The sequence below is a fragment of the Nipponia nippon genome, unplaced genomic scaffold, assembly GCF_047370975.1.
Source record: "Nipponia nippon isolate SJK-2023a ecotype South Korea unplaced genomic scaffold, ASM4737097v1 scaffold_5, whole genome shotgun sequence".
In the NCBI taxonomy this organism is placed as follows: Eukaryota; Metazoa; Chordata; class Aves; order Pelecaniformes; family Threskiornithidae; genus Nipponia; species Nipponia nippon.
Window position 1 is genome coordinate 44,505,569 of NW_028262369.1, and position 20,706 is coordinate 44,526,274.

Genomic DNA, 20,706 nt, shown 5'->3' on the forward strand with positions numbered 1-20,706 from the left:
GAGAGTTACCTAACTTCTCCATCCACCAAAACGTCTGTCTGCTGTACAACGTAACAACACAATTCCATTTTGCCCTTTAATGTAAATACCGTTGGAAAACTTAATGGCTTGGGATAGATGGGAAGCAGTGTAGGAGTTCAAAATTCTATTATTTTCATGGAATTTTTATTTAGTGGCATTTTAGTTCTCCTCACCAAGCAAAAATATCATCAAATGCGTAGTGCCTTTATCTCTGAGTATCATCTACAGTGTCAAGACACAGAGAGAACTATTTAAATATACCTATTTTCCATCACCTGAGGGAGGGATGTGCCAAACACAGCCAAAGGAAGCACCTCTCGAACTCACTCCCGCTTCACATTCATAGTTAAGGTAACTTTCAGGAAGGCAGACAGCAGCGTCACTCATACACATTTCTTGTAAATCCCTCTCCAGACAACTGCTATCAGCTAAATAGTCCACATCAAACAATTACTGAACATTTTCAATCTCTAGATCATTTAGTTCTAACAGGCATATCTCAAGATGCCACCAGCACTGAGCAGTGTAATAGGTGTCTGGCTAAGTGACATGAATTACATGGCCCAAATGAAGCAGCAGCTCTGTTGGCACACATACCTTTGCTCCTAAATTCCCACTGATAACATTGACTTTGACAGAAAGCCAACTGATGTGCAGGACCTTTGTGATGGTGCTCACCCGGAAAGCTGGCTGAATGTACAAGGAGGTGGCACACTGGCCACCGTTTAAAATATTTTCTGCAGGTTAGAAACAATGGTTTTCAGAAAAGTTTGAATTCCACAGATTGACAGAGGCATCAGGGAGGCTTCCACTGATAGTCTTCAGACCCCATGTATTTGATGTAAAGCTGAAGGCAGCTGCTATGTGGACCAGGAGGAAATAAATTTCTTCAATATTCACATTAAAGAAAAAAATGTTACTTTAAGTAAATAACCAGGCAACTTTGAATTGTAACTTGCAATTAAATTCAGAGCTCCTGTTCACATCCTAACTCAATAGAGCAAACTTCAGGTGGCTCACCTGAACCTAGAGATGGAAATAAACTCAGTCTAAAACACAGAAGTTTAAAAAAAAAAAAAAAAGTTAAGAGATATAATTCCTTTTCCTTTCATCATGCCTTTTTCTCTTCAACTCTGGTGCTGCCTAGCTTAAGCACTGCTATAACAATGCAAGAAGTGATGCCATCCCAGGCAATTGATGAGGGAAAAAAATCTCCGCAAAAGTACTGTATTGATCACCATTATCTATGACTTGCCATCCAGTTTCAAAAAGAGTTCATATTAAATTAAGCTATTGAGCACTGGATTAGGGGTTTCTTTTCACATTTTAATTTCTCAGACAGAAGCAAGGTGGAATTGCCATCTAAAACACCCTGCTGACTTGCATTATTCAGAACTTTCTACTGAAACGATTGCAGATCTGTTGCAGAAATAGTAATTCTGCTTCTGTTCACGGAGCTACCGTGCAAAGCGTTTGCTCCTGCAAGCCCACTGTGCACAGAATGGTCTGGGCGTCCCATGTCCACTGCTAGCATGAGTATGCTGGGTGTGCAGAAGGTTAGTAGGTTTGCTGATCCGTACCACCATCACTAAATATTGATGCAATTAGGGTAAATCTCCGAATACGAACAAGCCACTCAGGTCGGCTTCTCTGAAATTGTAACACAGTTACAACATTATTTTGTTATTTAGTATTTCTTAAGTCCTAGCAGGTGTGCACACAGTTTTGCATTTTCCTGTCATACTAAGATAGGAAAGGCAAGTGGAACTTTCCTGTTGTTTGGCTGAAAATACGGACTATGTAAAAATTAAGTTCTTTCTCACCCAAACAGGTACTAACGGCATTGCTTTCAAGCTAGTCACTCCCTCCCTACTTTACATCCAGCTAAGCAAAACTAAAAGCAAAAAGTTCCCCCCATTACAAAGGTATAGTACAGTCATGGGCATATAGCAAGGAAGGAGAAAGGGTTTTCAGCAAGACACTTATAAGGAGTATATTTGAATACTGAGAACCTTCTGATTTTTTGCTTGAAGTTCTCAATAACTAAGAATTGCATTAATTAACACCTGAGGGAATATTCATGCATTTTTCATACACAAAAACAATCTGCATGCAGAAGCCATCCAGACTCGCCCAAAGTGACTCAATGTGAGTAGAGCTAGTCTGTAGAGAAAGGGCTTTTCAGCCCATGGACTCGTCCCCAGCGGGAGCACACCATGGGCACTGGGGAAAAGGAGTGTTAGTTGGCTTAGGTTAAGTTGCTTCATCAGGCCAGTGCCTACTGGAGGACAAATAAGGTGCTGAACGCATTCCACTTTAGTGCTTGAAATCTTTTCCAAAGGTCCCTAGTAAGTTTTAAAACACAGTAAATCAAAATTGCCTTTTTCACTAGAAAGGGAAAACATCCGACATGTTCTTAGGAAATAAGCTATTAGAAATTACCAGGAGATGAGCAGTGTAAAGACAAATATTGAAATGTCTGTATGTACACAGATACAAGAGAAAGGCTGCTTCAGTCTCTCAGCTTTGCTATCTGCTGGGAGATGTTCATTTTCTATCTCTAAAAACGAGCACTTTTTAAAGCAGATTGCCTATAGAACCATATAGAAAATAAGCAGAAGATCTTATTTGAAACACTCCAAATTTTTACATCTCTTCTTTATGTCTCCATTGCAGGTTTTAAGTTTTTTCACTAGGAGTTTAAGACCTTAAACTTTCTTATTTGTATTTAGGTATCGATACACAACTGCAAACTGAGGTTCAACAACATGAGCTACGAGTTTAATCTTGAACACTGTAAGTTTCCTCGCTTTGTCAGTTTAAGACAATTTAATGAAATAATACTTACTACTGATTTAAAGTTTTTAATCTCTTTGAAGCTGAACTATGCTTATGTCTTAATCCTATAACCAGATGGTGATGCATCAAAATATGCAATCCCTAAAAATGTAAAAAAACCCCAACACTCTGTGGCACATCAATAGCTTTAAAAGTATAACAGACGACAAGTAAAATCCCCTTACAAACTGTTTCTCTTATTTTGCACTGGATTGATCACTGTATACGTACAATACGCACCGGCCCCTGCTGTTAAGCACCAACTACAAGCAGGACACTTTGATCCCACGTGAGCAACTTGAGAGAGCAGGCAGCTGCAATGGTGGATAAACTGCTTCAAGAACACAAGTTATTATTCCCGTGCCAGCTACTCCTGCTGTAAGTCTTCCTGAACCCTCTGAGCAGGTTCTTGAACTTCAGCCTGAAGAAAACGGTAATAACGGTGAAGAAGGGGCTCACGCTCGCTCCAGCCCTAGCCTCCCGCTGAGGCGCTGGGCGAGCATTCCTGGGGATAGTTTGGAGCATGGAGGCATGCTTTTCACACGGCATCCTCTCCCTAAGGAAGCACTTGAATGGCTTGAGTACAAGCAGTTGAAAGCCATCAAGACACTCAGAACTTCAAACCTGAAGCCCAGTTACTTAGAGAGGACAATATGCTCAGAGGTAACTTTCTCCCTTCTGGAAAGCAACTTCCAGACAGAACCACTGGGGTAAAGCCCTCACCTGCACGAGCCCATGAGCACCACCAAAAGGCTTTCCTTGAGTTTTGGTCATTTTTTAAGCAAGGCTCCTACTCAACAGTTGCATTATAAATCCCTTGAGTGTTTATATGTCAAGTATTAATAAGATATACTTGAAAGTTAAACAAAAAGCCTGTAATTACAAGTTTCAAATAGTTCCACAGAGCAACAGCTTCTGGGGATAGAGATGCCTAGAGCATTGGCTTCTACCACGCAGCTTTCATGGCAAACTCCAGCCCTAGTATCTTTACATGGAGCAAACCACATGAAAGTCAACTTCTAGCATCTGGGAAACTTCCAGAACTTTTGGGATTTTAGATCTATTTGACTTATTTCTTGTGTCACAATGGGTAATTAAGGGAGATGAACATACGGAATTACTAAAAAATAATTTACATAGGGTGGTTGGTTGGTTTTTTTTAATATTAACACTTAACTAGCAACAATGAAATATCAAATTATTCACTGAAACTTTCTCATGAGAAGTTACTGTGATCGGCCACGAGTGTAAGATTTCAGCCTGGAACACTTATTTGAGCCTTTACATTTGCCTACGTGCTTCATTCAGGCTCTAGCCTGTGTAGCTCAGGCATCCCAGCTGCTCAAACTCCGGCAAAAAACTTAAAGAGAATCAAGATTCTGGTGATGAAAGACGTTATCCTGCTGACTGCTGAAGGACAATTACAAATCTCTTGTCTTTGTCTATGGCTATTTCAGTCCTAAGTGACCTACAGAAGTAAAGGACTGCCCGTGATACGTGTTGCAGTAGATGTGATTTATTCTATTTTTAACTAGTGTCTCAAGCAATAGGAATCCCTTGGGGAGCTTTCTACACCGTCAGGAACATTTTTCTGACCTCCAGCCTCAGGTTTCATTCGCTCCCTTCGATCCCATCTTCCCCCTGCTCATCTTCCCCACTTCCACCTCTTGTCCGCTTCCCATCTTGGCGGCACAGCCCTTTGCGCGCTCAGAGCGTAAGGGCCACGGCCTGCTGCGTCAGCTGTCGCGAAGCCAGACGTCTCGCGACTCGGAGATTTTCTCCACGTCATTCACAAACAGCATCCTCCTGGATTTGTTTGTTTGTTTGTTTGTTTAAGCCTTTCGTTGAGGCCTTTCCCATTTCCTTGCTTCCCACCGTCAGTGGGAGCGCGGTTCTGACGGCGGGGCGCGAGGCGCAGCCTTCCCAGCGCCGCGTAGCTCCCGCAGAGCGGCCGCCGTGACGCAGAGGCCGTGACGCAGGCACGGCCCCCCTCCGCTGCTGCCCGCGCCTCTGACGCAGGGGGATGACGCGGGCGAGGGCGCCCTCTGCTGGGCCGCGCGGGCCGCCGCTGCCCTCCACAGCCCGCGGAGGGCGCGAACCCACCGAAAAACCAGCAAAACCCGCCCAGGGGCGGGAGGCTGCGGCACGCAAAAACGGAGTGCGATCGTTTGTGATCCGCAGAGGGCAGCACGACCCCTCGGTCCACATCTCCGAGGGCAGAGAGCACTTAGAGGGAGAGAAGACAGAAGGGCAAGCAACCAAAATATTCTAAATATTTAGGCTCTGTCGTTTCGTGCTTCTCTTTTCCTTGAAAAGCAAAATTTACTACCGCAGCTCAGCGGGTTCCCAGAGAGAGAGAGGTACATGCTCTTGCAGCGTTAGAGATTGTGATGGAAGGGTGAGAAACACCGCTGCCAATTAAAAATCAACGAGGAGAAATGCCTAAAAACAATAATCAAGCAGGAAGCCAAATTTCTTCTCAGAGAGGAAAGACTATCTTTAATATGAATTTATCCCAGCAGGCAGCTTTGGCAATCAACTTTTTTTAGCATACGATTGCCTTCCTGCTTCCATCAGGTTTCTTTTCACGTTCTTGTATTTCCTTAAGCACCGAACTGACAGAAAATCTCTGCGGATAAAGTTTGCGTTACTTTAACAAGTGCTGTTGTAGGCCGAGGTCTTCATTTTTAATCAGAATATTATTTGTATCCTAGCACAACCCCAGGCTACAGACTGCACTGTCACAGGGCGGTGGCAGTCCCAGAAAGCTTAACGCCTACCGACAAGAAAGCACAAGGCCCAGAGATGCTGAGAAAGGACATACGTAAGATGAGTAGCAGAACCGAGATGAAAATCTCCATCTGCCAGACTCCCCTGTCTACGGGATCTCGCTGTTCCCTGCCAAAATGTCATACTGTGCGAGTGCCATTACATTACAGCCCAGCAAATGCCTCACAGCAAGCTGTGGACATTAAGTATGAGTCTGCAGGAACAAGTGAGAAGACGGAATAAATCTTCTCATTTATCCCTTTGTTCTCTAGGAGAGAGAAAGCACAGAAGACTGGAGAAGCAAACTAAAACCAGATACTCCTTAAGGGACTCGTGAGCAATATTTGATGTCAAAGCCAAAACAACTTCAAGGGGATGGCAGTGTCGTGACTGATTCAGAAGTGCTCCTACTCCCGCTCCAATTCCCCGTGGAGAAGTGCAACATCACACTAGCATCTTTTTCTCTGCTGCACAGAAACCAATCTTCTGCCAAACTCTGGCTGGCTGGCAAATGCAAAATTAAACATCTACGCGTCAGATGGATCAGATGTGTGCACTGTCACTCATTCGTTAGTACAGACACTGTAATGAGGGTGGGTTACAGAGGGCCCATTACCGCTGCCATGCCAGAGGCAGAAGGCTTTGTACGAGTAAGTCGAGGAGTTTTGAGGAACCCAAGACTTTTCCACCCACATAGCACCACCTTTTCCTAATCCCAAAAGAATAACATCATCTTGTTGATAACAGAAGTAGCTAACTGTGCTGACGGATGAGTCAGAATTTTATATCCTTCCTCATCACCGTCAAAATTTGCAATTGTATCTCATTCTTCTTTCCCAAGTGAAACTTCTGCAAAATCTGTCCAGCTAGTGAGAAATAAGAAGTACAAACTTGAGAAAGGAATTCTAAAACGTAGCTCTTCCCTATATGCTGCAGGCAACCTTGGAGCTGACAGTAGAAACCTTTATGGCCGAGATCCATCCAAAATGCAAATTGCTAGCTTTAGTATTTATGGGACGAAGGTGACACTTTTTATACGCATCTATTTTCAGAAGGATGGCTTTGGAGATACTGCCAGGATTGAGACAGTAATCTGTACCACCAAGACTAGTAAGACATCCTGTTTGCAAACCAAGTCCTATTAAACCATCCCTGCAGTAACCTGGCCTCTGAACTTCTCCTCCTCTAGTCAATTATTGCCAGGCCCAAACTATTTCAAACGTTTGCTTAGCGTTTTTTACACTGGAGGAACTGTGACAGACAGGCACACACCGCAGTAACCCGATGAAGCTATTTGGCCTGCAATTATCAGAAGAGGTCATAAAAGATGAGCTAGGAGTGCCGACTTTAAAATCCACAAAGCTATATGCTACGTTAACCTAGTAGGTGCCCAGCCAGAGCCATGCAAACGTACACAAATCCGCAGTAAGAGAAGTATCAATGCAATGAGTGGAACAGCTGGAAGAGGTCGAGGCTGCTGTATCTACACAGCAAGCCAGTTAAAGTTCAGGAATTTGTTTAAGTAGGGAAAGCAAAATCTCCCCATTACCAGTCTGCTTCACACACGGTACTGAAGCACAGGGAAGGGTGCAGGAACATGCCATCAGAGAGACCCTTTGCTAGCGGTAACAGCAATTCAATAGTTCCCAGAGCAAAGCGTTATTTAAACCCTGCTCAAGCATGTCTCTACTTTCCCAAAATAACTGAAGTAAGATGCTGAAAAGAACAAAGAAATAATCCCAGGATTGAACATGGAAGTCAAGGTGCTAAGCCCAACTGTATACAAAATTTGAGGTGTTCAGAGAAAGCTGTGGCTGTGCAAACTGGCCAGCTGCCACTGATAGCACATGCGAAACTTTTCTTCCACGGAGCACGGTGAACATACATGAACAACCTCCTGAACTTCCAGATCTCCCAAGGGACCTGACAGGGCTCACTCTGATCAGGAATCTGGCCTCCAGGACCCAGCCTGTTCCAGCGGGTGGTGAAACTCATGATGATCACTAACTTGTCCAATATCCGCCAGTACACTGGTGAAGGAGTACTTGGTTCTACAGCAGGAAAGGCACAAACCCAATTCCTGCAACAAAACAGATTTAGAGTATTAGATTGGGCGGGGAGTAGAGGCTAAGGAGCCTGGAGGTGTGTCAAACACACAGTTAGGTTACAGGGTAAACAGAAGGGCATTTGTTAAGGAGTCCAAAGGTGGAAATGAATGGGGCAGTGCTGGAGCTAGCTGGACTACGTCCAGACTGGCTCAACTTGGAAGTGCATAGCAGCCGTGTCCACAAAACAACTCAGTGGCTGCACCACGACGTAGTGGGGAAATCTGTAACGCTTAGTGAGCAACCACGGGAAACGTTCTACCTGCGCTCAGTTAGATGGCGTTTTAACGTTGTGAAATGCAAACATGGCGCGCTCAGTGCGGACCTTGATGCCAGCATAATTAGGAAATATTGAAATACAGAATCGCATTTTTACTCCCCAAAAAGAACCAGGTAAGTTTCATACCAACCAGTTTTTAGTAATATGCTGGTAAGAATGGTTAAAGAACCTTGATCCACCATGCCTGCATATCTTACTGAGAAACTGAAGGACACCGACACACAAAAATCATTTCATGAAAGCAAAAAGAAAATAACATTATAGAGACTCTATCTTCTATTTCAAATGGTTTTCATTAAAAGTAAAAATAGCCACGTCAATTGATACACCGTATAGATTCTTTCCATACCTCACCCAAAGCAGAGACGACGATTCTTGCTTTTTGTAATTCACACCCGAGTGATCTGCTCGCACGCGTTGTGTTAGGTCACACTGCCACAATCACCACTAACGGTATGGCTCAGATGGGTTTATCCTGCGCTGTTAGAAACTGGTTTTCCTTTGCTATAAAGGTAACTCCAAGGAATAAACTCAAAAGTTCAGTCCAGAAAAGCCATTCCCCCTCACCAATCGGTATTACAACACGACAGTAGGTGGCACTGCTCGAATTCAATCTGCATGGGCACATATCCTCCAAACACAGCCGAGACAGAGGGGCTGTTGCGGCTCCTCAGGGAGAGACCGGTTCATGCACGACACAAGCTAATAAAGGTTTAAAAACATATGGCATTTGAGAAAGAGAGAGAGAGAGAGAGTGCACTTCCATACCAGTGTTTTAGCAAGAGCTAAACTACGGGTCAAACACGTTAGCAAAGGGCTTAGTTTAAGATGGCAGGAGTACCCATTCAAAAGTTCATCTACCATACTCCCACCTTTCAACTCAATGCTTTTTGCCTACACCTACTTCAACGGGATGGATACTAGATACTTTGCTTTACATGAGCCTAGAGGGAACAAAAACATCCTGGATTTCAGCTTGAGTACCACTGGCACATTATTTAAGAGAACCTATTGGCTACTTCTCCTCCGTCTCGTACCTTCAGCGTGCAGAGGAAAGGTCTGCAGGGACAGCAGTTTCACTGCTTCGAGAGCGTTCAAGTAAAAGGCCGTGCTGGAAGCCGCTCCAGCTACTGCACAGAGGAGATGCACAAACTTGGTGCAGAGAGGAAAAGGTTTTATACATATATAGGTATACATATGGGAAGACGTATGTGTGCATACACACTATGAGGTTTTTTTTACACACCTATATACTACATACTAGGCTCCTTTGTTACCCTTTAGCAAAACAGACTCAAAGTCTAAGAGCTTAGGTGCACAATACGCACGCATTTGCCAGAACACAAATAATTTTTACCCTGAATTGCACAAATATTGACAAAAAAAGAAGTAATTTTTCTATGCATTTTCGGACACCAGGAGGGCTTAGAAGCTAGACATAATTCACACAGCAAGACTGCCAATATTCCAAAAATCACTCTTTGTATTGAATATGCAGTTCTCACCACTTACATTCTCCACAATATACAGTTTAGATCAGTATCTTGTTTTAATGTAAGCCTTAGAAGCCATCCCCAAGACCACTTAGACATCAGAAGGAGAAGCATTTAGAAACCATACTTCCTCACATGGCAAACAGCCCACAGGTTAAGACATTCTTGATATTTTAGTAGTTTATGTGTAGCAGCATCACATACTGCAATGCACTTCTTGCCACACCTTCTCTAACCTTCACACATTAGAAGGGAAAGAAAAGCGGCCGATGCGTTCTGCGGCATACCAGCCAGTGCAGCTGGCTCAGAGGTTTGAAATGAGGCAGCGAAGAACAGAAGTCACCTCAGGCTGAGCCTCAAAAGGCTGATGTGCCAGGCAGGTCCCCACCCAGCCTCACCCGGGTAGCACGGCAGCACCCGGTGTTCTTCTGCAGAAAGGCAGGCTGCCGAGCGGGCTCCAGTACCCGGCGTCCCCCACGGCACTTCCACGCGCCAGTACGCAAGGCAGCCGGGGCCTGGGCTGGCGCCATTGCGAGGAACGACGCTGCCGCAGCCCCTACAGCAGGCGCACCCGGCCCGGAAGGCCACCGCGGTCAAGAGGGGCAGACAGACATTGGTAGCCCTATTTTAAAGTCCAAGCCATTTCTGCAGTGTTTTCTAGTGTTAATGCTACTGAATAGCCGTCACCCCAGACATATCTTGAAGGGAAAACAAACAAAGCTTTTCATTTCCCTTCTGGGTCTCTTATGTATAGGCCTATGCATAGGAAGAATCATTTGCTCACGGAACACCCCAGAAAAGCTAAGAGTGGTTAGGGATCAGTTTGGATGTGAATACACAATTCCTGAACCTCTGATTAACTTACTGATGACGCTACATGATTTACATCCCCTTCATGCCTCAGTTTCATTAACTAAAGAGGCAGTAGCAACTTGTATCACAATATTTTTCATATGATCTACACACGCTATCTTTGCGTACATTTTGAAAAATATTAAACAGATTTTTCTGGACTGGAGAATTTAAAATGTTGAGTCCGAAACTTGCTAAGACAAGGGACAGCGGACCTACAAATCCATCACCACTAATTTAAGAACTCAGAATGCATTATGGAAACACACTATTTCAACAGATTATGAAAATACATTGGTGGAATACACTAGAAACTAAAGCAACAAGCTTAAACAAACAGTTGAGATACTTGCTTAGCATTCTATTTCACTTGGCCAACACACAACAAACTTCAGAATGATAGTAATAATATTTCTGTAAGGGAGAGAAATATGCTGTCCTAAACAGATTGCCTGTCCACGTGTTTTTGCTGCCTCAGTGTTATTTTAATACAAGCTGCATGTAGTTGCAAGCAGTTAGAAATAACAGTACGACATGCATTACAGATCTGAGCTGTTTCAAAAGCCAAACATCATACATCATACGTGCTGCCTGTATAATAACTCCCAAACATCACAAAAGCATCTTATCAGGACCAGTCTTTCATGTAAAGACTGCAGAATTCAGTTTCCCAACAGACTAACTTGAAACCAGTATTTTAAATACCCGTGCTACATTTTGTAGCAGTTTAGATTTTCTTTTTGGAGGGGATGGGGGGGACCACCTAACTCAGATATCTTCAAGAGCTCACCTTACCACTTGATCACCGTGAGAGAGATCATTCACAGCCCAGCCTTCCCAATTGCGGAGAATTTCCAGTTAAAAGCATCCTTGCCTCGAGTAGAATTGAATGTCAGACTGTTCATTTAGTCAGGAACCACACACCCAGCATCCACCTCTTCCATAATTTAAAAGGAAACTTCTAAATCTTACATTACGAGAACTGTATTTGCAGGAAAACAGAGACAAGAAAAGCCTCCCTAATTTGTCTACAATTACCTTTAACATTTGAAGGACTGGTGTGAAAAAATCATAAGGAATTGTCAAAGCTGGCTACTGAGCATGCTTTTAGTAGGGTAGCTATGCTACACATGCAGAGTAAATTAAGTCAATTACCTTGAAAAGATTTTATATTGATCCTTTGACTAACAAGTAAGATTAACATCGAAGCAAGATAAACATTAAGAACACAAGCCAGTATGTTTGTCCTTATTATGAAGAGTTCTGTCATGCAGCATACACAGAAGCAAATCATGGTGTAATACTGTTCAATGAACAAGCAAAAATATTAAACATTATGTCATCTTCTATTAAGCAATGAGACAGCTCAAGTTTTAAACAGGATGACAATCGACTAATCTCAAATTAGATTTTCAAATATCACTGTAATAGGAAAGCGCAGGCCAGTCTCAAACTTCTTTTTAGATAAATTACCTTCATTTTTTACATTGACTATTATGCATAGAGTGCAATAAAGAAGTGTCATCTGTCTATCAGGCCATAAAAAAAAAAAAACATCGGCACACTCCAGCCAGATAAGGAAACAAACATTTATTAGAAACTGGTAGTTTTACAGAGCTAAAAAGGTAAACATATGTTTAAGAAACAAAGAATACACAATTGAACACATTCATCGTAAAGGCACATAATGAAAAATTAAATTTGAAAGACCCCATCTTTTCAACATTTGAAAACATCATTACCATAATTTTCAATACTCACAATAGCACTTGCAGACTATAAACAAAATGGAGCAAGTCCAGAAGATAGACACTGCTAAAGTCACCTCTGCATCACACACACACACACTATGTTTGCTCATTGGTCACAGTCAAACAAAATGATTGGGAACTCATCTCATAAATCCCACAAAGATACAAGAATGCTGGCAAAACCAAGAAACACTCAGATCAGAAAGGCATTGTACATATGGATGATTTGGATAGAATGACTTTTTGTTTTTTACAAAGAGTCCAAAGTCCAAGGTTTCCCTAAAGAGAAGGCCAAAAGACACAGCTAAAGCTGCCATTTTCTGAAATCTGATAAAACAACATTTTATAACACAAATTTTATGGAGTTGTTATATATCAGTTTATGGAGAATAAACACCAGCCATGGAAGCACTGAACACAGATTTACATCTGATTGCTGTTTGAAAAAGATGGCCCGAATAGTCTTCTGCATGTGGAACAAGGGAGGTTCAGGCAGTTATCCATGTTTGCTTGCTTATTTGTTTGTTTAAAAGAGACCCTTAATGACCCTACAGGAACAAAGTTCTCCTTCAGTAATCCAATTTCAAGAAGTGGTCTAAGAGCAATTGCTCTCAGAAGGTCAAGATAAGTATAAAGATAATCCCGAATTTACAAAGATTAAGACATTGCAGAAAGCAGAAAAAGAGTAACAAATGAGTTTGGCAGTAATCGTTACTCTATTTCAGTGCTCAGGCCTGAAGGCAACTGAAATGCGGCACCACCCCCCCCCCACCCCAAAAAAGGAAGTCACTTTGGAAGTACTTGTATGCAGAAATACCTACTTTCTACATTGAGGAAGTGCTGCTTTGTTTTTTGAGCTGTTTCTCAAGCACTAACAAGTTCTGTGTGCGTGCTTTCCTTGCTTTATTAACATCAATCTGATGGGCACCTGAGATCAGCAGTCCCATTTGGTCACCTGGACAAAATGCTTCGGTATTTTACGATCTGAGTTTCACACACACAGCCAGCCTGCACAGAAGACTGAGGGAAAGAGGATTTATCTCACATGACAAATCTGTAAAACCTTTACATAATAATGCAATCCTCTATTGGCTAAAAGCACATAGTGGACTGTAGCCCTCTGAGTAAGGGAAAGAATGGAGAGTCCAAAACGAGAAGCATTTCTCTCCCCAAGGCAGCTATGATGACCTCCGCTATTGGCTATATTACAATCGCCATCAGCTTAATACTGGATCCTCCACCCTGTTTTTAAACAGTAACTTGCACTTGTGCGGAATGGATCTAGTAACAAAGATTTTTCTGTTCCTGTATATTATGATCCTATAAAACGTGCAGCTGTAACCCAAAGTTTGTCACGGTTAACGGTGCTAGCATTTACAAGTGCAATGAAAAGCAGGTCCAGTGAAGCAAGTTATGAAAATCACTGATTGTATTACAAAAATACCATGTAAATTCATTTGAGGTATTCTGATACCATGGAACAGCAGTTTCTCAGGCTCTTATTCTTCAAATTAAAAAAAAAAAAAAAAAAAAAGGTTAGCCTGAAGATAAAGGTGATGGGCTACATTCTAATGTGTTACTCCATCCTTGTCTGTATCTAAGATCCTATTTTTTACGAACTTAACATGAAGTCTTCAAAAATAACAATAGTAAGTGCTTACTTCTAGGCGTGCAAAATGTTGCCTGTGAATTGTTTGAGTATAGGCAGCGTGACAAAACAAAAAGTCACTTTCATATATTCAGTATCAAGGCAGTATAAACTTCTCCTACCTTTGGTTTGATCCAAGCCAAATACACATTTAGAGAAGACAAATACAAAAAAAAAAAAAGCCAATGAGTAATATATGCATGATTTCCTGAAAATATAAACATATGGTTGATTTAAAGATAGTTTCTTGATTTTTTTTTTTTTAAACGCAGTGACATTTTAAAGTGCAATATAGGTATCTGTTTAGAAATGGTGAACTAGCATTTAAGAAAGTTTCCTCCCACTTCAGGGCAAAAGTAGAAGTTGCAGCATCTCTCCACAAAGATCTGTCTCTAATTGTGAGAGCAGATTACTTGAGAAATCATTTTTGTTCTGGTGTTTCCAACAACAGTAGAAGCATCTCACCTTTTTTCTTCATTTCATGCTATTCCCAAATTCTGCTTCATTTTTTCATATACAACATAGCTGATGCTGACAGCTGGAAGCACTTTCATAAAATTAGGGGCTATGCCCCTATAAAGTCCTCGGACTCCCTCTACAGCAATAATTCTTTGAAAGAGACCGACCATGTTTAGCTGTGGAGCTCCTTCCACTGAGGCTAGAACAAAAAGATAATGTGTTATACAACAGTTCTAGTAATATTAAAATTCTTAAGCAAGTATTAAACACCTGGGTGGTGAGCCTACTATCACCTCTAGGGCCACTGATTAAAACTTGAGTCCTCACAGAGAGGAGATCTCTCTAATCCCAGACATTTGAGAGATATCCATGTGTCTAAATCCCACTGAAAAGCGCTATCCATCTACATCCCTTTGGAAATCTAGGCTCCTATCCTTAGTCTGTGCACAAACCTATCAGGCAAAAATCTCAGCTATGAAACTGTCTTTACGAAATGTCCTCCAGAGCAAACATTGCTGTCTGCCTTCACAGGATGATGCAAGTCCTTTTCATTTTACCTCCAAAATTTAGGAAACATTCTATCTTTTAGAAAAGTGCTCGCAGACTATGACAGGAGCTCTATGTCTGGTAGTCTTGTATGGAACACGGCTCTTGGAGCACACAGAGCACTAGTGTCTGAAATGTTACATTTTAATTAAGCATGATGAAGAACAATGTTGGGGGTAATAGGGAGAAGGGTTCAAAGTTAAGAAGAATTTTCCAGAGAAGTCCTTGGTTTTCCAAGTTGGGTTTTTTATTCCCATCTCTCTGCTACAGCTATCCCAAACAATACGATTTTGACGTGACCACACAGAAACATTTTGAGTACAACTGGACTCACCTTGAGCCTGCATGCGTGTTCTGATAAGAGCAAGAGGGTAACTGGCTAACTGCCCACATGTGCTGGAAACAGTACCGCATCCCAACAATACAAAAACACCTGGGTTAGCGGAGCTTGATGCATAGTGTTCTAGCCATGTACTCTTTAAGACCTGCCAAGATATAAATAATAATAAGACAAGAGATTTGCATTCAAGAAAGTAAACAAATACATCTTTAGTCATAAGAAATCTTACGGGCTCAATCCTGAAAAGCACCGATTTCACTATGCTTACTTTTAAAGTGCACAGGTAAACACCTTAGCACATGAGTAAAAAAAAAAAAAAACCTAGTCTGTGCATCCGAGTTACTTAGCACACTTTGAAGCAACACCTAGCATCTAAGGTAGACAAAACATTTTAATAGTTGCTCATGGGTGTAAGAGGTGCCAGTTCCTCTTGGAAGGAAAAAGAGCAGCGTTTCAAACTCCTCACAGCAACTATACATCAGCCACAACGAATTCTGGTGACATACACAGATACACAAGGAATTCAGGTTGTTATAATCCAATTATAAATCAGGCAAAAAAATGTATTAAATATCATAAATGCAGGATAGCTAACACAATATGAATGTCATATCAGGTTTTTAAGGCCCACATTTGCTATAGAACAGGTATGTTCCAGTCCAAGAAGGTTATTTAAGTATGCAAGCATGTTGTATTGCCAAGGTCTACATAATCCTGCCTTACGAGTAGATTTCTTGTTTCTGCTGTTGCATGTAGAGGCCCATTGGCACAGCACTCCTCCAGGAGGGGCGGACAAAGAAAAACGTTAAAGTCAAGTAAGATTGGTGGAAATTCTCATTTACCCTTTTCAAAAACCGAAGGCAACTGTAACACTACAAGCATGTTACAAATCTAACTAATGATACAGGTATTCTAAAGAATATTTACCTGTGTCATAAATTAACTAATGAAAGCTAGGTACATTCAGTGATCTAAACTCACCTCATAAACAGCAAGGTCAATCCCAGCATAAGGAATTATACCCAGAATATTAGGAATATAGCCTTTGTAGAAGGCCTTTACACCTTCTCTTTTTAAGATCTTCTTAGCACAGTCAAACATCCCAGAATATTGCCCTGTTTTACCCACAGCCAATCTGGTCTTTAAAACCTAAAGTGGAAAAAATAGTAGCCTTAGTTACATACCTATTTATTAATGTATTTTATAAACACAGGAAAACACACTATTTCTCTGCTTATTCAATTGTCTGGAACTGCTTTGCATTTTGGTACTTCAAATCTCCTTTGTGCTGACTACTGTTAAGGCTTTGTTAGCAATAGGCTTCTTCAGTTTTTATCATTAAAGCAGAGTAGCACGCATACTACCATACACTAGCTGACAAATTATTAGCCTTTTTAAATTGCATTTTAGCTTTCTTCTCTTGATTAAAACAGGCAGATTTTTGATCAACTTGAAGGCGACAGTGTGGGCGATATTTAATAGAAGCATTAGCTAAAGAACAAGTGAGAGCATTAACATACTACCAGATCACACTTCTGATCTGGGAACCGCAAAGCATATTAAGAAAATAATCTTTCAAAAAGCACGAGCCTTTGAGAGGTAGTTAAGGGATATAAAGATTGTGTCTCACTCCTGAAACCCCGCACCTGATTAATAATGCAAATAAGTCTATACAGCATCTTAGGACAAAGAAATTTTAATAGTATCCAAAAGAAACCACAGAGGGAATTTCCTGAGCAAGAATTTGGCCTACTTTAAAGCCTCATAAGACTGCAGCTTCCACAGGATTTTCCTGACACTTTACTTTTCCCGTTTACTTAGAAACACCCTAAAAAACACTTCTAGGACAGTAGTATGTCTTTGTTAGGAAGATCAGAGCATCTTGTTGTAGAATAGTTCACCTGTCTCCATTGATCAGTATAATCCAGATGATCTACATAACATTTCAGTTATTCTGCAACTTAACCCATCTCTGTGCTCAGGCTAGCTGGGATTCAGCAGCTCTGACAGCAAGGATGCTATTTAAAGAGACCATTATCACCGTCAGCAATGAAAACAGCTAAGTTCTATTCCTACTGACAGCCCTCCCTAGGAAAAAGGTATTTAGGTTACATTTTCCATTACTTCCAAATCTTGATGTTGGTATTGGTTTAACCCCAGATCCGACATATATTCCAGTTATTTGCACAAGATGATAAACTTTCTGGGGAACCAGCAGTAAAGGAAGTACATCCCACTTCTATTTAAAAAAAAGCAGGTGTGAAATAGCTACCCTAGAGCAGTTAATATAGTAACGCTAGTTACATTGCGACATATGTAGTACCACATACAAATATGTCCTAGAGAGGAAAGAGCAGCTAATCCACCCAGCCTCAACTGTAGCTGTTACATTCTCGCTCCTCACTGATGTCCTAATCAGACCCAGCTCCCAATCATAATGCAACAGAACTTCATCAGTTCTGCTACGGAAAAGACCATTCCTTGCTTACCTACAGCAGGAAAAAGATTTATGCCCAATTTAGAAAATAACTGGAATATGTACCTAATTTTAAATGCGTTCTTGGATTATTTTTTTCCCTGAACTAGGTTTTATTTAAACATTACTTTAGACAATATTATACATCCAAATGTATAGAAAAAAGACAAATGTCAATTAGAACATTCTAAAATGCCTAGTACTGGAATTCTGAAAGGAAGTCTAAAGTAAAAAATAAATTAGGATGTAACAATGTAGAGGAATTCCTACAATAGTTTCAAGAGCAAAATGGGTTTTACTTTGCAAATGAACCAGACATTTGGCAGAGTCTCCAATGGAAGCAGATTCTCTGTTCCTTACCTCCATGGGATAAATAGAAGTTTGTGCTGTTGCTCCAGCCAAAGAACCAGATACAAATCTTTCCACGGTGCCTAACTTACCATCATCCTTAGTCAGGATCTTCTTATACTGTATAGTTAAAACACATAAATAAACATCATGTGCTTTTTAGGAGTAGCAAGAGTTACTATGAGATGCAGGAGTACAGTACAAAATGTCTTTTCAAGCTGTACTTACTTTTTCATGTATTTACAGTTACATTTACTAACCCAAAAAATTTAGCACTATACTCATTGCAACTCCATAGACAAAGATTCTCAAGAATACAATAAACATTCCAGCCCACAAGAATCCTTTTACATTAAACACCTCAGCCACCCACAGTACTGTCAGGAATTCTACAAACAGCCAACACAAGGGTACCCACACTACGGCCAGATAACAAAGAGGAACCCAACTCCCTTGCAGATCCAGTTCTCCAATCAAAGAATGAAAGATCAACTAGCACATTCACAGAGACACTTAGAGAGCTGTATATACTGTTTCATTCAAGACAGACACCATCATGCAAGAATGTGCCATCAGCTCCCAAAAGGCAGAGCAAGAGTAAGGAATAATGTGCTCAAAGTTACATCCAAATCTGTCGTTCAGTCTTCCGATATCCCAAAGTTTACTTGACTTTTTACTGCTTTTATTTCATAGTTGTAGAGAGATGTGCAATATGTTCATTTAGTCTTACTTGAGGCACTAGCACGATCATTTAACTACACCAGAACTGGAGTTCATCTTCCAAAGGAGGATTAGGCCTTAACATGATGCTTAAAGCTGATTCAGAGGTAAATATAACTCTGAAATCCGGGCTGAGGGCATCTTACATAGCACCATGATACTTGACTTAAAAAGAATCCTGTGTAAGTTCAGCTAGCGTAAAGTGCGACGTTTTTGGCGGTTGTCACTTCGAAGCAACAAACTAGATATTAATGCACGACTCCATATAAAGCTATGCAGACTGGAAGACAGTTTAAAATGTATGACAGATTTAGTTTATTTACACTGCTTATAATACAATAGCAAAATCTGCCTAATACCAAATACTGTATTAACAGAATAAATAGCCTATTTAAAATCTGAAAGTCACTCTAAATTACTGTGACAAAATCCTCAACCATGATAAGAACTCCTATATAATACAACAGTAAGAATAATGAACAGTGAGAGTGATATAGTGTTTCTTTTACCATTATTTTCATTCCTGATTTATCATCCTACCTGTTCATAAGCCCAGAACTTAATAGCTGTTTCAGGAGCTATTTTCACAACATTTACACCATTTCCCCTCCAGAGGGATCGGACACCACCTTCTTTCAACATTTGCTTAAAACCACTGGCTATATTCATTTTGTTTGATTTTGAACCATGAACCTAAAAAAAAACAAAGTCACAGTAAAGAACACTGCTTTGATTAGATTGTAAAACTCATCACCCAAGCATCAAATTGCTTAAATACATCAACTAGCAAAGACACATCCACTATTGAAAAAAATCTTATTTTAGTGGCACAAGTACTATAATATTTTGTTTACATTTTTGCCAATATGACTATGGAAAGGACAATTTTTATGAACACAAACTATGGAAATTGTCAAACCATAACTAGACCTCCAGAATTTAGATATTGCATTTGGCCATCAGTTTACCGTAACAGCTCTCTAAAAAGTGAAGTGATACATTGGAAACTAAGAAGTTCTTGAACATTACACCTACCTGCATCATCACTTTAAGGCGATCTAACGGTGCTGTACCTGTCCGAGACACAGCACCAGCCACTCCTCCTGCCAACAGCTGTTTCCACCACTGTCCAGTCTTTTTCTCTTCCTCCGTGAACTCATCTGGAACAGTCAAACTATCTCCTATATCCAACACCTATTAGAATCCAAAGCAAAGATGTGCAAATAACTATCTCATTCCATCATCTCAATTTTATCACCAGTTCTAATTCCAAATTAACCTACGACCTGAGAATATGTAAGTAAAATGCTAGTTAAAAATTAAAAATCTCTCTAATTTACATTCTATAAATTAACTTGCTATGGATTGCTATTCAATAAACAGCAACTTTTAATGACTTCTACATAGATATTGAGTAATAACACCACAGACCCACCATTTCAAAGACTGCACCATCATCATTAAAAATTATGATGAATTTCTGCCTTGAGTATGGCCCAAAGAAAGACATTCTGTCATGATCAGTAGACCTTTACAGCCAGCACTAAAGCTCAAATGCTTATATGTTGCGGGTAACCTTTCACTGGACAGCCTTCTGGGATTAGTGCGGTAATCTCCTAAGGATGCTAACAAGAGATTTCTCTCTCATGGTAATTTATTCACACATATGTGGGATTTCCCCTTCCTCCCGCCCCCCCCTAACATTTTAAAGTAGCATTTTTTTATAGCTGATATATCAGAATATTCTATTTCCAGTAACTGCTGTGTATTATCTTACAAAATGACAAGGTTGACTAATGCTTTATAGATTTTCTTATCATCAGATACACTGAAAGACACATTAATAACTTTTTTCAGCTATAGAAGTTTGAAATTTCATTAAGAGGTGCATGTTTGTATTGCCCTTCAATTTGATCAAAGAACAACATTACTATAGGCTTTAGCAATAAAGCTGTCCAAGACATAAGGCTATGGAATCTCACATATCACTTAAACATAGTCTCTGCTCTTCATGGAATGTATAACCATGATATATGAGACAAAATACACTGTAGATAATG

The 20,706-nt window shown here is 40.7% G+C and overlaps 1 protein-coding gene across 5 annotated transcripts in view; it reads right to left on the reverse strand.

The window, feature by feature from the left end:
- Nucleotides 1–5,334: 5,334 nt before the first annotated feature.
- The window catches only part of SLC25A24 (solute carrier family 25 member 24), a 29,864-nt gene continuing 14,492 nt past the window's right edge, over nucleotides 5,335–20,706 (reverse strand). For 4 of the 5 annotated variants that reach the window (XM_009470677.2, XM_087734601.1, XM_087734600.1 and 1 more), the window contains 6 exons: nucleotides 19,682–19,840; nucleotides 19,187–19,339; nucleotides 17,939–18,046; nucleotides 16,084–16,251; nucleotides 15,097–15,247; nucleotides 11,930–14,415 (listed from right to left, as the gene is read on the reverse strand). In XM_009470677.2, coding sequence (XP_009468952.1) covers nucleotides 14,237–14,415; nucleotides 15,097–15,247; nucleotides 16,084–16,251; nucleotides 17,939–18,046; nucleotides 19,187–19,339; nucleotides 19,682–19,840 — 918 coding nt within the window. In that variant the 3' untranslated portion in view covers nucleotides 11,930–14,236. Of the gene's footprint in view, nucleotides 7,709–11,929; nucleotides 14,416–15,096; nucleotides 15,248–16,083; nucleotides 16,252–17,938; nucleotides 18,047–19,186; nucleotides 19,340–19,681; nucleotides 19,841–20,706 lie in introns of those variants that run through there. The other variant, XM_087734599.1, reaches the window with a different exon arrangement.